This window comes from Melozone crissalis, unplaced genomic scaffold (genome assembly GCF_028551555.1).
Source record: "Melozone crissalis strain CALT ecotype California unplaced genomic scaffold, PUWL_Pcris_2 ptg000045l_1, whole genome shotgun sequence".
Taxonomy (NCBI): domain Eukaryota; kingdom Metazoa; phylum Chordata; class Aves; order Passeriformes; family Passerellidae; genus Melozone; species Melozone crissalis.
The window spans coordinates 10,085,444-10,099,145 of NW_026535823.1; the positions used below are offsets into that span (position 1 = coordinate 10,085,444).

Consider the following 13,702-nt stretch of genomic DNA (forward strand, 5'->3'; position numbering starts at 1 on the left):
CTCTGTTGTACAGGTATTAAAAAAATAAGCTTTCGGTCTGGGCAGAGGAGAGAGATGGGGCCAAGGAAGGGAAAAGCTTTGGGAACTTTTGAGGCTGGGATGTAATACAGGGTTAAAAATGAGTTGAGCAGCTCAACTGTAAGTGCTTTTCCAGTAACTCTCGTGAAATGTAAATCTGATCCTTTTACTGTGACTGTTTAGTAGTGAGATTGGTGGTTTGCATCAGCTATTGTTGGTTTCAAAAGTAATTTTTAAAATACAGGTTTATTTTGAAGAATTTACAATTTATGTTAGACAGTTGTTGCAAATTGCAACAGAATCTGGGTTGGGAGCTTATAGCATATTCCTAAGAATGCAAATTAAGGAGCTAAGTATCAGAAAAACTATTTGAAACTATCTTTTCTATTATGGGTTTGTGTCAGAATTATATGGATGCAGGTGTATGCCTCTTGCCAGTGTTGTGAGTCCATTAATAGCCTGGTCCATACAAAAGTAGACATAAAAATTATCCATTGTTAATATCCATAAGAGTTTTCTTGCTACAAATTTCCCTCTATGAAAGCTACAGCAAGAAATCATTCTCAGTATTTTATATACATGGACATCTTGTTATCCATGGGTGATCCTTCATGCTTCCCATTCTTTTTTTTCCTTTAAGATAATGGTGTTTCTCAGTATCTTTCATGTGCCATTTTTTTCTGATAACTAAATGGATGCTTACTGTGATTTCAAGATTTTTTGTTTGGGTTTTCTGTGTTTATTTTGAAACATTATCGAATGTGCAATGAAATGAGCTAATGGAACTGTATTGAAATAAAATGTCTTTAGACATGAAAAAGTCCTGATCTGGTATTCATGGAAGGGGAATACCACCCTTGTTATTTTCAGTGTATTTGCATGCTTCAGATGTCAGGGAAAAAGTCAGTTCAACATGATGTGTATTTAAGTGAGTTTGGCAGGAAACACGCTTAGAATATATAATTTTAGCTGAGCACCAGTGCTCTAAATAATGCAATGAAAGATATTTCTTATTAATTTCCAATGAAACCTACTTTCTTAAACCAGGTGCCAGCATATGGCTTCTATTTTTATGATTTTATCAGTTTGTAGAGTGTAATGGGAGCGCTGATGATGGCTGTTTAATTCTGGGTGCAGATTAGTGCAGATGTGCAAAATCAGAGGAAAGGTGCATTTCTAGTTGCTTGCAGAAAAGGGGAAATTCTCTGTCAAAGAAATAGGGAAGTTGTTTGTAAATCAGTGTGTTACTTACTGAAACTACGTGGGAGGGAACCCCTCTGCCTACATTAGTGACATTTGTTTGTGCTACCTTATCCTGGTAAAGGGAGCAAAATGGCTTTTGTCTTCACTATCTGAACAAGCAAAAAAAGCCAAAAAGAGATATCTTCAATTCTTGAAAACTGAAAATCTTTGAAATGCCATTTGTGTGAGCTCAGACTTTAGTCTCTGAATTTCAAGATTTATATGCAGGTGGATGGAGTGGATTAATGGTTCTGCCTTTTTGGTTTTCAGTAGCAGCTCTTGATGCTATTCAGTGTAATTTTCTTGTTTGGTGAGAAATGAGTAAACTAAATTTATTATTGTGCTATTAATGTTTTGAAAGTAGTGGTGATGAGGAATTTTCTTACCCTCACCCTGCTAATTTCATTTCACCTGCATTTGCTTCATTTTAACTGTCCTGGCTTGATTTTTGCTGTGCTGGATATTCTCCAAGTAAGACCAGTGGTGTTGCCCTACAAATATTACAGTTCTCTTGCAGCTCAGGAGTGTATAAATAGAAAGACCTGAATGACTGTGATTTTTTGTGCTGATTTTTGCTTCTTACCTTCAAGTGTAAAGCAGTACAGAATCCATAATGTCCCTGTTTTCTTGGATCTCACTTGGAGCAGCAGACTATTTGAGCCTGTAGCAAAGATAACTTGTTCTTGAGCTGCTTAGTCACTGAAACCTACCATCTATAAACTCTCACAAAGTCTTCCAATTAAACAGTTTTTCCATATCTCAGTTGTTCATTTTAGCCCCATTTTTCTTCAGTTGGTCGATATTAGCAATTCTTAAGCAAAACAAAGCAGGGCAAGATCTGAATTTTGAGCCACTTAGTCTGCAATATAAAAATCTACCTAAGAAAGTGATGTAATATGTGTGAAAAATGCCAGTCACTTGTTTTTAAAATTTTAAACATTTAATAGCAATAAAATGGTTATAAAAATAGTAATACAATTAGAGTAATAATAATTTGGACAAATTGAATTAGGACAATATGAGACAATAAAGACAAAGAGTTAGGGACATCCAGGTAGCTTTTTCTGGGCAGCACAGGCCCAAAAAGGGATGCTTAAAAACAATAGCCTGTTGCATATTCATGCACTTCATACATGATACATAAGTTCCATTCAAACACAGGATTCTATCTTGTCTGTGTCAACTTCTTCCTCTGAATCCTAACAGCACCTTCGAGATGGGAAGAAGTTCATTTCTTCTAATAAGAGAGCAATAAATTGTTTTTCTCTGAAATATTTAGGTGTCCTGGGGCTGCTATCTGGTGCAAGTACCTCATTCCTTTCTTTAAAAAAATCCCACTAACATAGTTCTTATTGTAACTACAATAGTTACCTTTTAACTACAAGACTACATTTATCATATTATTAAAATGTTAATACAGCACTGCTAATCAATACATCAAAGCACATAGGTTAAATATCTGTGTAGAGCCACATAATGTGCACTTTTCACAATATATTAGTGCCAAAAGGCTATAACACCAGATTGTGGGAACCCAGAACATCCCTCTGGCTGTCCAGGATGGCCAGGACCCCTGCCAGGGGGCTCAAAAGCCCAAAACACCTGTGGTTTTGATTATGACCCATGGAGCAAATTACCAACCTTATATGAAGGTCAGCAAGCCACAACAGTTTAGGTAGAATAATAGCAAAGCTCTCACAGGGTGGAAAAGTAGATTTTGGAGTTTCTGGTATGGGGGTTCAGGAGGCAAGATGGAGGGAACTGGGTGTGTCTAGCCTTTCTCCTTGTTCTTGGCCTCCATCTTCTGCTGGGATGTTGGCACTTACAGATTGGTTTGGAGTAGAAGCTCACTGTGTAACGTAGGTGATAGGTATTTGAAAGTCATTGTAAACATTGTACATGTAGTTTTTAGTATAAAGACATAACACTACCCTGGGGGCAGGCAATGTTGTTGTGATTATATTGCAAGAGTGCTATTATCATTACATTGCAAAGGTTCCATATTGCTAGAGTTTCATACCTCCTTGATGTTTCTCATGGGCATCTCCTCCAGGCACTGACTCCTCCTTATCCTCACAGTACCCAACTGACTCCAGTTCTTCCCTCAGCCAACCAATCCACTCTTTATAACACTCTTCTTATTGGCTACAGCTGTGGCCTGTTAACATCAGGCTTGCTCCTAAGCTTTAATCATTAACCCAGCTGCAACTCTTTAGGGGGTAAGATTACTTTCTCTACTACCGTTATTTACTTATATTCTATCCCCCTACACAGTGTGCCTGGAACTGTCCTGCAGGACAGACCGCGGCAGAGCAGGAGAAAATTTTTTATGGATAAGGCACAATAAACAACCTTGAGCCCGGGAACTGAAGAGTTCTGACTCATTCTTCAAGCGCTCGGGCTGGGAAAAGAGACTTTTAACATTCTCAGGGTCACAGTGAGCCAGAAAGGCCCCGAGACCAGGTGGTTTTTGTGTGCCACTTATTGGGGTTAAATAGTTTCTGAGTTGGTTTTTAAGAAGTAAGTTAGTTACTATTATAACTTAGAGAGTTTTTTGTTTCTTTTCCCTTAAATAATGTGTATTATGGGACGCTTGGAGTATACTTAAATTCATGAATGAAAGCTTAAGATGACAAGCTCATAGACACCGTGTGTGTTTACTTTGCTGAAAGAGCAGTGAAGCGCAGTTGCTAATGAGCGGTGTTGCTGTTGCAGCAGAGCCTGGCAGTGTGAAGGATGCAGGCGGAGGAGAGCCCAGCGCAGCCCCCGAGCGAGGCGCCGGGGCCCGGCGGTGCCTGCTGGGACCTCACGGACAGCACCCGGCTGCGGCACTTCCTGTGCTTCGGCTCCGAGGGCAGCGCCTACCACGTCAAGGAGCGCAAGCTGGGCTTTGAGAACGCCGAAGCTTTGCTGAGGCTCATTGAAGAGGGCAGAGGCTGCCAAGTTGTGGAAGAAATCAAAGCCTTTAGTCAAGAGGGCAGAGCGGCAAAACAGGAGCCCCTGCTCTTTGCCCTCGCCGTTTGCTCGCAGTGCTCTGATGCCAAAACAAAACAAGCGGCGTTTAAAGCTGTCCCCGAGGTGTGTTGCATACCAACCCATCTCTTTACTTTCATCCAGTTTAAAAAAGATCTGAAGGAGGGCATGAAATGTGGCATGTGGGGCCGTGCTCTGAGGAAAGCTGTTGCAGATTGGTACAATGGAAAGAATGGCATGGCTCTTGCTTTAGCAGTTACAAAATATAAGCAAAGAAGTGGTTGGTCTCATAAAGATCTTCTGAGGTTGTCCCACCTAAAACCTGCCAGTGAAGGTAATAAATTTTTATTTACCTGAAAATACTGTGTTTTAAACCTTTTATATTTACTGTGGAAGTATTTTTGGAAACTTGAGTTCCATTGTAGATGAATTCTTAGTAAGGATATCCTGTAAATTGCATCTTAAAAATGTGGGTAATCATATAAAAAAAAGACCTTCAAGGTAAACAGAGCTTATCCTCTTAGTGAGGATATCCTGTAAATTGCATCTTAAAAATGAGGGTGATCCTATCAAAAACCAGACCTGTTTATCTTCAAGGTAAACAGGGTTTGTTCGTTATTTTCTTTCATATGCCAAGGGAAGACGAAATAACCCCCTCATTTTGTTCCTATTTGGTGACAAATGATGAAATAACACTTTTCTGTTATGTGGGAAGATCTGTTGACTTCAAATCTTAGAATGGTTTGGGTTGGGAGGGACCATAAGGATGATCCAGTTCCAATCCTTCTGCCATGGGGAGGGACGCCTCTCACTAGCCCAGGCTGCTCAGAGCTCCATCCAGCCCTGTCTTGGACACTTCCAGGGATGGGGCAGCCACAGCTTCTGTGGGCAATGTAGCAAACACATGAAGCTCCTTACTTCTAAGGAGATGAATACAGTAATTAAAAGTATTGCTCTAAATTGTGTGTGGCTGACCTTTTCAGTAGGTGTTTGGTAGGTCTGAGAATGAAACCTGCTAATTGATTTGCATGCTAGAATGATAAAATCCAGTATACAGATGGTAATCCTGCTTGAGAAATGGTTTTCTTTTCCATCAGGAATTGCTATAGTCGCTAAGTATATTACCAAGGGGTGGAAAGATGTCCAAGAAGCTTATAAAGAGAAAGCAGTTTCTGCTGAGACTGAAAAACTCTTGAAGTATCTGGAGGCTGTGGAGAAAGTCAAACGCACAAAAGATGAATTGGAAGTTATTCATTTGATAGAGGAGTATGGTCTGGTTAGAGAGCACCTCCTGACAAACCATCTGAAATCTAAAGAGGTAGGTAACTTCCTTAGTGAAATTCTCCATAGAAGTATGAATTCTCTACAGTGAGTAATGCTGTTCAGAGTCCTAAGTCTAGATTTCTTTTCAAAATAGCCCTTACACTGTTTTTCAAGTTGTTTACCCAAATAGTTAATTTAAAATAATTACGACTTTAATATAATTTGTACATTTATTTTAAAATAGACTCATTCAATGTACAGCTAACAATTCTTGTGCTTTGAGAATCTCATCTTTCCGTGTTTCCCTTCTCTGTCATCATAGGTTTGGAAGGCATTACTCAAGGAAATGCCTATTTCTGTATTGTTGAGAAATTTAGGAAAGCTGACAGCAAATTCAGTGCTTGAACCACGAGGTTCAGAAGTGGCAATAGTATGTGAAAAACTGAGAAATGAGAAACTGCTAAAAAAGGTGAGAGCTTCATAATCAGTGCCAGCCCTTGTGGATTTTGATTTTTAATGTTTAGTTATGTTAGGGTATTCTATTTAAAAATTGCAGTTTAATGCATGCAACTTTATTTTAAAACTTCTGTTTATAATTTCTCATTTGATTCCCCACCTGCTTTCTGAAACATTCAGATAAAATAAGTGTACTGGCAGCTATTGGATCTTTTCTTAAGTGAGGGCTGTGGCAAACTTTGCTAGTTGGGCTCATCAGTTTCTTCTGAGTCTTATAATTCTTAAGTGACTTAAGAAAATAGCATAGCAACTGAGGGGAAAAACAAGATGGGCAAGGGGATATTCCTCTTTTCTGATTGCTTTATTGTCCATCCAAGTGGGAGGAAAGTAAGAGTAAGAGGGGAAAAAAGGGTTCTCCAAAGAGAGAAAAACATTTTCAGAGATTTAGTCAAAGGGAGAGAGGATGAGTGTCTTGAGCAGCAGTTTTGTGAGCTGGGAAGATGAAAATCAGGACACTGAAATTCTTCAGCACCAGAGCTGAATTGAGCACAACAAAAGAACTTTTCTCCCCATCCTATTGCAATTTCTTTTCTCTGGTTCCTTCCTGGAGAAGGGAGGGCAAAGATCATGGTGCAATACCTTGATGGAAGATAGACCATGCACAAGCATTCAGATTTACTGAGTTTTGATGCTGGCAGTGATTAAGGACTGAAACACTCCTTTTGGATAAAGATAACAAAATGTTGATATGGTTATATAAATTAAGTTTATACATGAAAAGACAAAAAAATTTGGAGTGTTTTATAGCATGAGAAAAATGAATGCTATGTTCCAAAAATAATTTATTGTCCAGTGTTACTGTATCTTGTATAAAGTTAGTTTTAAGTTGGTTGTTTTCCTTGCTCAGCTCCTTTCTCTTCAGCTGGGCAGGAACTTTGTTTTACTGTAAGCCTGTGATGGAAAATAGCACTGGACAATCATAGAGCTGCAAAATTTTACCAGAATTCTGGTGATGGCATCCCATTTGGTGTTAATTAGAGGATTCTTGAGAGGGAGTGGGGTCCATTATAAGTAACCCACAAGTATCAGTTCATCCAACAGCTGTGTAACTGCATGAACTCTTTAGGTTTAACAAATTTAAAGTAACCATATACTAAACTTGAGATTTTTTTGTAGCAGGAACTTATTTTAATTTCTTTTTAGTTTGTTACTTTTTTTAAGGAGGTGAAATTTTCATGTCCTTATTTTTGATTTGTACCTGTAGGGTAGAATACATCCCTTCCATATTTTGGTTGCATTAGAAACCTATAAAGCTGGACATGGAAACAGAGGGAAGCTTTGGTGGCGTCCTGATGAAGACATTTTAGAAGCTTTAGATGCCTCATTTTACAAAGCTTTCAAGGTAATAATAGTTCTCAAATTTCTTAAGCTTTTTAAGAGTTCTGTGTTTTCTGAAAGCTTATCAGGAACAGTTCCTGGGGTTGGTAACAATTCTGAAACTTTGGCAACAGCACAGTCCTGATGTTACCCAGAAAGAGGGAAAAATGCCCTCTTTAGGAGTGAAAGCAGAAGAAGAAATGAATATATAAATTATGTGTACCTATGATGTTTTTGTCTTTTATTTTTTCAGACATTGGAACCAACAGGAAAGCGCATTGTAATTGCAGTTGATGTTAGTGCGTCAATGACACAAAAGGTTTTGGGCAGTGTGCTCAATGCCAGCACGGTTGCAGCAGTAATGTGTATGGTGAGGCTTTCCATTTCTTTTATTTATAACTGTTTTCAACTTGAATTGCTTTTTTGATAGAAAGGTGCTCTAAAGCTTGTTAGAAATCAAGAGGAAACTCACATATAATGTTTTTTGGGTACAGGAGGTGTGACCTTGTGCCTCATTGCTGAAAGCTCCTAGCAACCATATTCAGAAAAAGAAGTTTGAAGAAGTTGGTCAGGGCAGCTTTTTCACTTATCTTAGCCATAATAAAATGGCTTACTATAAGTAAAAAATGATAACTTTATCTTACATGTTTTAATTTTTTCAGAAGCATTCATAGAAATATACAGATTGGATTAAGAAATATTGGGATAATTCTTATAACTGTTTGAGTTGTCAGTGTGGCCTTTACTCACAATTACTCTCCTCTCAGTTTGGTATTCTAAAGCTTCTTGTGTTGTATTCTTTTATTGCAGAGGAGTTGAACTTTTGTTGGCCCTTAAAAATGGTCAAGGTTTTATGTCAGAGAGGAGGGAAGAAAATGGAAGTATCTTTGGTTACAGTAATTGGAGCAGTTGTTCAGCTCTTTTTGCAGTGTTTATTTACAGAATGTTTACAGAATATTTAAAGTGCAGGGTGAACCATTACTGTTTATGAGCAGCCATGATGATTTCAATACAAAAGCATTTGTCGTGCTGTTGTGGTAGGTAATGGCTCAGTTCAGGTATTAAAAATTCAGAATAATGTAACTGAATTATTTTCACTCTTTTCTCCCTCTTTCTCAGGTTGTGGCACGGACTGAGAAGGATTCCCAAATTGTTGCCTTTTCACATGAAATGGTCCCATGTCCAGTGACAGCTGACATGACTTTACCTCAAGTTTTAGTGAAAATGTATGAAGTATGTAAAAAAAAAGTCTCAGCAGTTACATTGTATTTTCTTTGTCATCAATCCTACTACCTTGTTTAATCTGTGTAGCTCTAGTACACGACTGGATTTTTTTGGTGCATTTTATTTAGAGAAAGCCCAGCAAGCATTGTTATTTCATTTGCTGAATATTAAACACTGCAATTTAGAATGTCAGTGCTATGTCACAATGAGTTGGCTTGAAAAGAATGTTTTAAAAAACTCAAAAAAAAAAGTCTTGGACAAATTGAGATAAAATGAACAAGTTTAACAAAGAAGCCCCTTTGTGTAGTAATTGTAAGATGTGAAGCTTACATCAAAAGAAATTTTCCCATGATTTGTTAATTTCTGTATTAATGTGTTCCATGTATATTTATTTTTTTCTCTATAAGATTCCAGTGGGTACCACTGATTGTTCCCTTCCAATGATATGGGCTCAAAAAACTCAGACAGCTGCTGATGTCTTCATTGTATTTACTGATAATGAGACCTTTGCTGGGAATACTCCTCCTGCAGTGGCCCTTAGAGAGTACAGAGAGGTAAATATGCTTCTGACTGTTTATGATTAATAAATACTGTACAAAGTAGGTATCAGCTCTTAAAATCTTTTAGAGATTGGACTGGGTGTGGCTTTCTTCAGTAAATAATTATATATTGTTAAAAACTTATCAGTCCTGCAGTTGAGCAGAATTAGTGCACATATTGCCTTAATTGTGCATATTTAAAACCACAGAATTGCTAAAAGGATTTGTAATTAACCTGCCCTGCTTGGTGTGCTCCAATGTTCATGAAATTTTGTTACTCAGGTACTGCATGAATTTCTAAATCCTATATATAATTGATGGAATAAGTTTTTATAGTTGTTACAGGATCATGTTTGACTCTCAGAACTAAGTTCAACTTTGATATCTGCGGTAGATGTCAAAATGTTTCAATGAAGTACTAAAGACAAATGTTAGGAGGATGAGGTGACAGTATCTTGTGAAGAAAGCCTATTGTGCTTTAAAGGGACTACTCTAATCTATACAGCTTCATAATATTACAATAGAACAGAGAAAAATACCTTCTCCAAGCACATTGCTATTGGAAACCCTTATTTATTCAGCAAACAATCCTTTATGCTTTAAATAAACTATTTTGAAACTACCATGGACTTGAATCATTACATAGTTTCCACCCTGTTGAAATGAATACCAGAAGTCTGTAGTTTGGTTTCCTTAGTTGAGGTTAGCTGCCATTCCAGTGCTGACAGGCACCCTGCAGTTCTGATTCTGGCATTCCTCTTCAGACAGTGCCTTATGCAAGCGAGATTTGGCCCTCTGGTATATTTAAATTACTGCATATGTGCACGTTTTTTATTCTAGATTTTCTGATATTTTTCTGATGTTTTCTGATATTTTTTGCTCTCCACCCTCTAGAAAATGGGCATTCCTGCAAAGCTGGTGGTTTGTGGGATGACCTCCCACGGTTTCACGATTGCGGACCCGGACGACAGAGGCATGTTGGATATCTGTGGCTTCGACACAGGAGCTTTGGATGTCCTTAGAAACTTCACTTTGGATCTGATTTAACATTTGTAGGCATCTGCTCTTCCCAGTGGGTCCATTGCTGGCAACAGACTTCACCCTGGGAACTCCCAGCCAAACATACTTTATTAGCTCATGGCATATTGTATACATATCAGAATGTTACAGGAGGTGGTGGCACTTCAAGCATCTCTGACTAGAGCTTCTCACTAAGGTGTTTGTAAGGTTGGACAGAACTTCAGTCTCATGCAAATCTAACAGAGAAACTCAGTGCTGGCATCTCTGGGTCAAACTGTCAGTAGCCAGTGATCTCTCTGCCATTGGAGGAGGCAGCCACGTGTCACCGCTGTCACCCTGGGACTTGGCGCCATGCAGCAGCACACTGTGCATTTGGACACTCCTGGTAATGGCTGGCAGTGCAGTCACATCACCCTTCAGAGTCCTGCAGCACAGCTGGCAGCCCTGCTCCATGCTCCTTCAGAAAGGGATCTCCACTCCTCAGCCACCTTCCTGGTATCCAGCACCCTCCTTTTCCCAAGGCAGGGAATGTGTGTACAGGTTTATTCCTGTACACACATTCAAACTCTACTTGGATTCATTCCCTGACCAGCCTGGGCTCTGTGTGAGCTGGAGCTCCAGAGAGCATCATCCTCTGTGTGATAACCACAGGAACTGTGCTCTGAGTGCTGTGGGCCAGCACCAGCCACTCTGGATCTGTCCCAGGGGTGAACAGGACCCCCTGTTATGATGGGATGGTGGCAGGACCACAGTGTACTTCTCAAACCCTTGGTCCCTGAGCTTCACCAAAGTCTTCCTGGCTAGCCTGGCCTGCAGCACATGAATCACCCCATCCCTGTTGTCCTCAAGCTCCACAGCATCCACTGCCTTGAGGAGAAGGATGGTTTTGCCTGGGCCCAAGGAAACGCCACCACAGCAAACACTTTGTGTCAGCGTGCTGGACCCTGCTCCTGCTCTCCACCAGTGCTGGAGTCAGCCCAGACACCATCTTGGCCACATCCAGCTCCTCAGCAGGGTAAGTGAAGAGGACCACAGTGCTGTCCAGCTCCTTGTGGACTTTGGAGTTCCTCTGCTGCAGGTACCCCTGCTGCAGCAGCAGGCCCAGCACCTGCTGAGGATGTGCTGCCTCCACCAGCCCCAGGAGCAGGGCTGTACTGCAGGATGTCCTGCTTCCTGTCCTCAGGACTTCAGCAGCAGCACAGACCAGCAGTGGCAGGAGCAGGTGGTCACCTCCAGGGCCCTGAGCACCACTTTGGAGTCACTGAAGAGGGTGTAGAGGGAGCTGAGGAGCCCCAGAGTTCAGACCTTGGCCTTTGAGGAGGAGAAAGTCCCTTGCAAACACTCCTGAATGGAAAGCGGTGCAGGAAGGCTGGACATTGTTCCAGGATCTTAAAGATGGAGGAGCAGGCTGTCCCATGTGCTGAGAGATGAGCCAGTGGAGAAGAAGACTGGGCTGGTTGAACAGGGAGCTGTCACTGGAACTCAGGGAAAAAAGACCTTTGGAAGAAGGGGCAGGATGCTCTTGAGGACTACAAGGATGTTGTTAGATTATACAGGAAGGTTGGAAAAGTGAATCCCCAGCTAGAAATTAATTTGGCCACTGCTGAAATAGACAACAAAAATTGTTTTTACAAATACATCAGCAACAAAGGGAGAACCAAGGAGAGAATCTCCACCCTTTATTGCAGGTGAGGGGAAGCATTGCCACAAAGGATGGGAAGAAGACTGAGGTGCTTGATGCCTTCTTTGCCTCAGTCTTTAATAGTCAAACCAGCTGTCCTTGGGAAGACAGAGACAAGGAACAAAATGAGGTCCCTGTAATTCAGGAGGAAACAGTGATCTACTCTTCCACTTAAGTGTTCAAAGGTCCCTGGGGTCTGATGGAATCCACCCAATCTGCTCTCCACCATTTATCATCAGTCCTGGCTAACCAGGGAGGTCTCAGGATGCCTGGAGGTTGGCCAGTGTGACACCCATTGGAATGAGGATGCAGGAAGCCACAGGCCTGTCAGCCTGCCCTCAGTGCCAGGGAGGGATGTGGGACATCTGGATCACACAGCACGTGCAGGACAGCCAGGGACCAGGCCCAGCCAGCATGGCATTGTGAAAGGCAGGTTCTGCCTGAGCAACCTGATCTCCTGCTGTGAATGGTGACCTCCCTGGTGGATGAGGTGGAGGCTGAGGATGTGGTTTGCCTGGGCTTCAGCAGAGCCTTGGACACTGTTTCTCTCCTGTCTGACAAGATAGGAGCCTGTGGCTTGGACAGGTGCACTGTTTGCTGGCTGAAAAACTGGCTGGATGGCTGGGCACAGAGAGTGGTGGGGCCTGAGTCACATCCTGCTGCTGGCTGGCCCCCAGTGCTGCTCCCCAGGGCTCCCTGTTGGGGCCAGTCCTGCTCAGTAGCTTTATGGCTGATTTGGACAAGGGGATCAAAAGCACCCTCAGTCTACAGATGACACCAGGCTGAGTTGATCTGCTGGAGGGCAGGAAGGCTCTGCAGAGGGACCCGGGCAGGCTGGGGCCATGGATTGAGTGTGGCCCCAAGTGCTGGGTCCTGCCTTTGGGTCACAGCAATCCCAGTTATGCTCCAGGCTGGGGCAGAGTGGCTGGGAAGCCCCCATGGAAAAGGGGGTGCTGGTCAGGAGTGGGTGAACAGACGCCAGCTGTGCCCAGGTGGGCAGCAAGGCCGGGGCATCCAGACTGGGATCAGAGAGAGGGCCAGCAGGACCAGGGCAGGGGTTCTTCCTCTTGACTTGGCACTGGGGAGGCTGAACCTCAAATCCTGTTTGCAGCCAAGAATTGGAGCAGGCTGCCCAGGGAGGTGGTGCAATCTCCTTCCCAAAACCATGTGGATCTGGTGCTTAGGGACATGGCTCTGTGGTGGACCTGGCAGTGTTGGGTTGATGGTTGGACTTGATCTTAAGAGCTCTTTTCCAACCCTCGTGGTTTTGTGATTTTTATTAACTTTTTGTGAAGGGAAAATAAGAAAAGCAGATGAGGAATCTCTTTTTTTATTTTTCCTGTTGCACACAATTTAGAATAACAGTGAGAAGTTTGCTAAAAGTGGTTACAGGGTTACATAGTGTATAATTTAATTTCATTTATAGTAGACTATAAATATGGAGAGATTTTTAATTTCCCCCATTGCTGTGGAATGCTTATTTGCAAGAATAAGTTCATTAATTACTTCTAGAATGGAGCTGGAAACAAATGGGCTTAGTATTTTTAATAATGGCAGTTTACCAGCAGCTTCATTGAGAGAGAATTTTCTTTGGGCTTTTTTAAATCTTTGTATTTTAAGTGTTAGTAATGTTCAGTGGTTTCCATGGCTATGGTTAAAATCTACAAAAGAAGTTTTTTCTGGTATGTATTGAGACCATGTGACTGTGATACAGTGTAAAAGTTACCCAGGGACATTTTATACTGCTAAAACTGAAAGTGCAAGAGCTCATGCTAATCTTTTTCTCTCTGGATTATCATCTGGGTTTTCAGGAGGAAATATCTCTCTAGGTAAATTGGGGGGCAGTTTCTGCACAATACCATTTCAGAAGCACTAGTTTAGAATTAAAAATACTTTACAGAAAGTTCTA

At 41.3% G+C, this 13,702-nt stretch overlaps 1 protein-coding gene across 1 annotated transcript; it reads left to right on the forward strand.

Moving 5' to 3' along the window:
* The first annotated feature begins 3,996 nt into the window (after positions 1–3,996).
* On the forward strand, positions 3,997–10,266 carry RO60 (Ro60, Y RNA binding protein). The gene is made up of 8 exons (XM_054286232.1): positions 3,997–4,567; positions 5,331–5,551; positions 5,819–5,965; positions 7,217–7,354; positions 7,583–7,699; positions 8,449–8,562; positions 8,961–9,107; positions 9,987–10,266. Exons 1-8 carry the CDS (start codon positions 3,997–3,999, stop codon positions 10,137–10,139), a joined length of 1,608 nt encoding a protein of 535 aa, XP_054142207.1. The 3' UTR covers positions 10,140–10,266.
* Positions 10,267–13,702: the final 3,436 nt, after the last annotated feature.

Bases quoted from the DNA above. Each gene is read 5' to 3' on its own strand.
- RO60 (XM_054286232.1), top strand. From the start codon at position 3,997: ATGCAGGCGGAGGAGAGCCCAGCGCAGCCCCCGAGCGAGGCGCCGGGG. The intron at 5,552-5,818 runs GTAGGTAACTTC...CTGTCATCATAG, and splicing joins ACCATCTGAAATCTAAAGAG to GTTTGGAAGGCATTACTCAA. The intron at 8,563-8,960 runs GTATGTAAAAAA...TTTCTCTATAAG, and splicing joins TTTTAGTGAAAATGTATGAA to ATTCCAGTGGGTACCACTGA.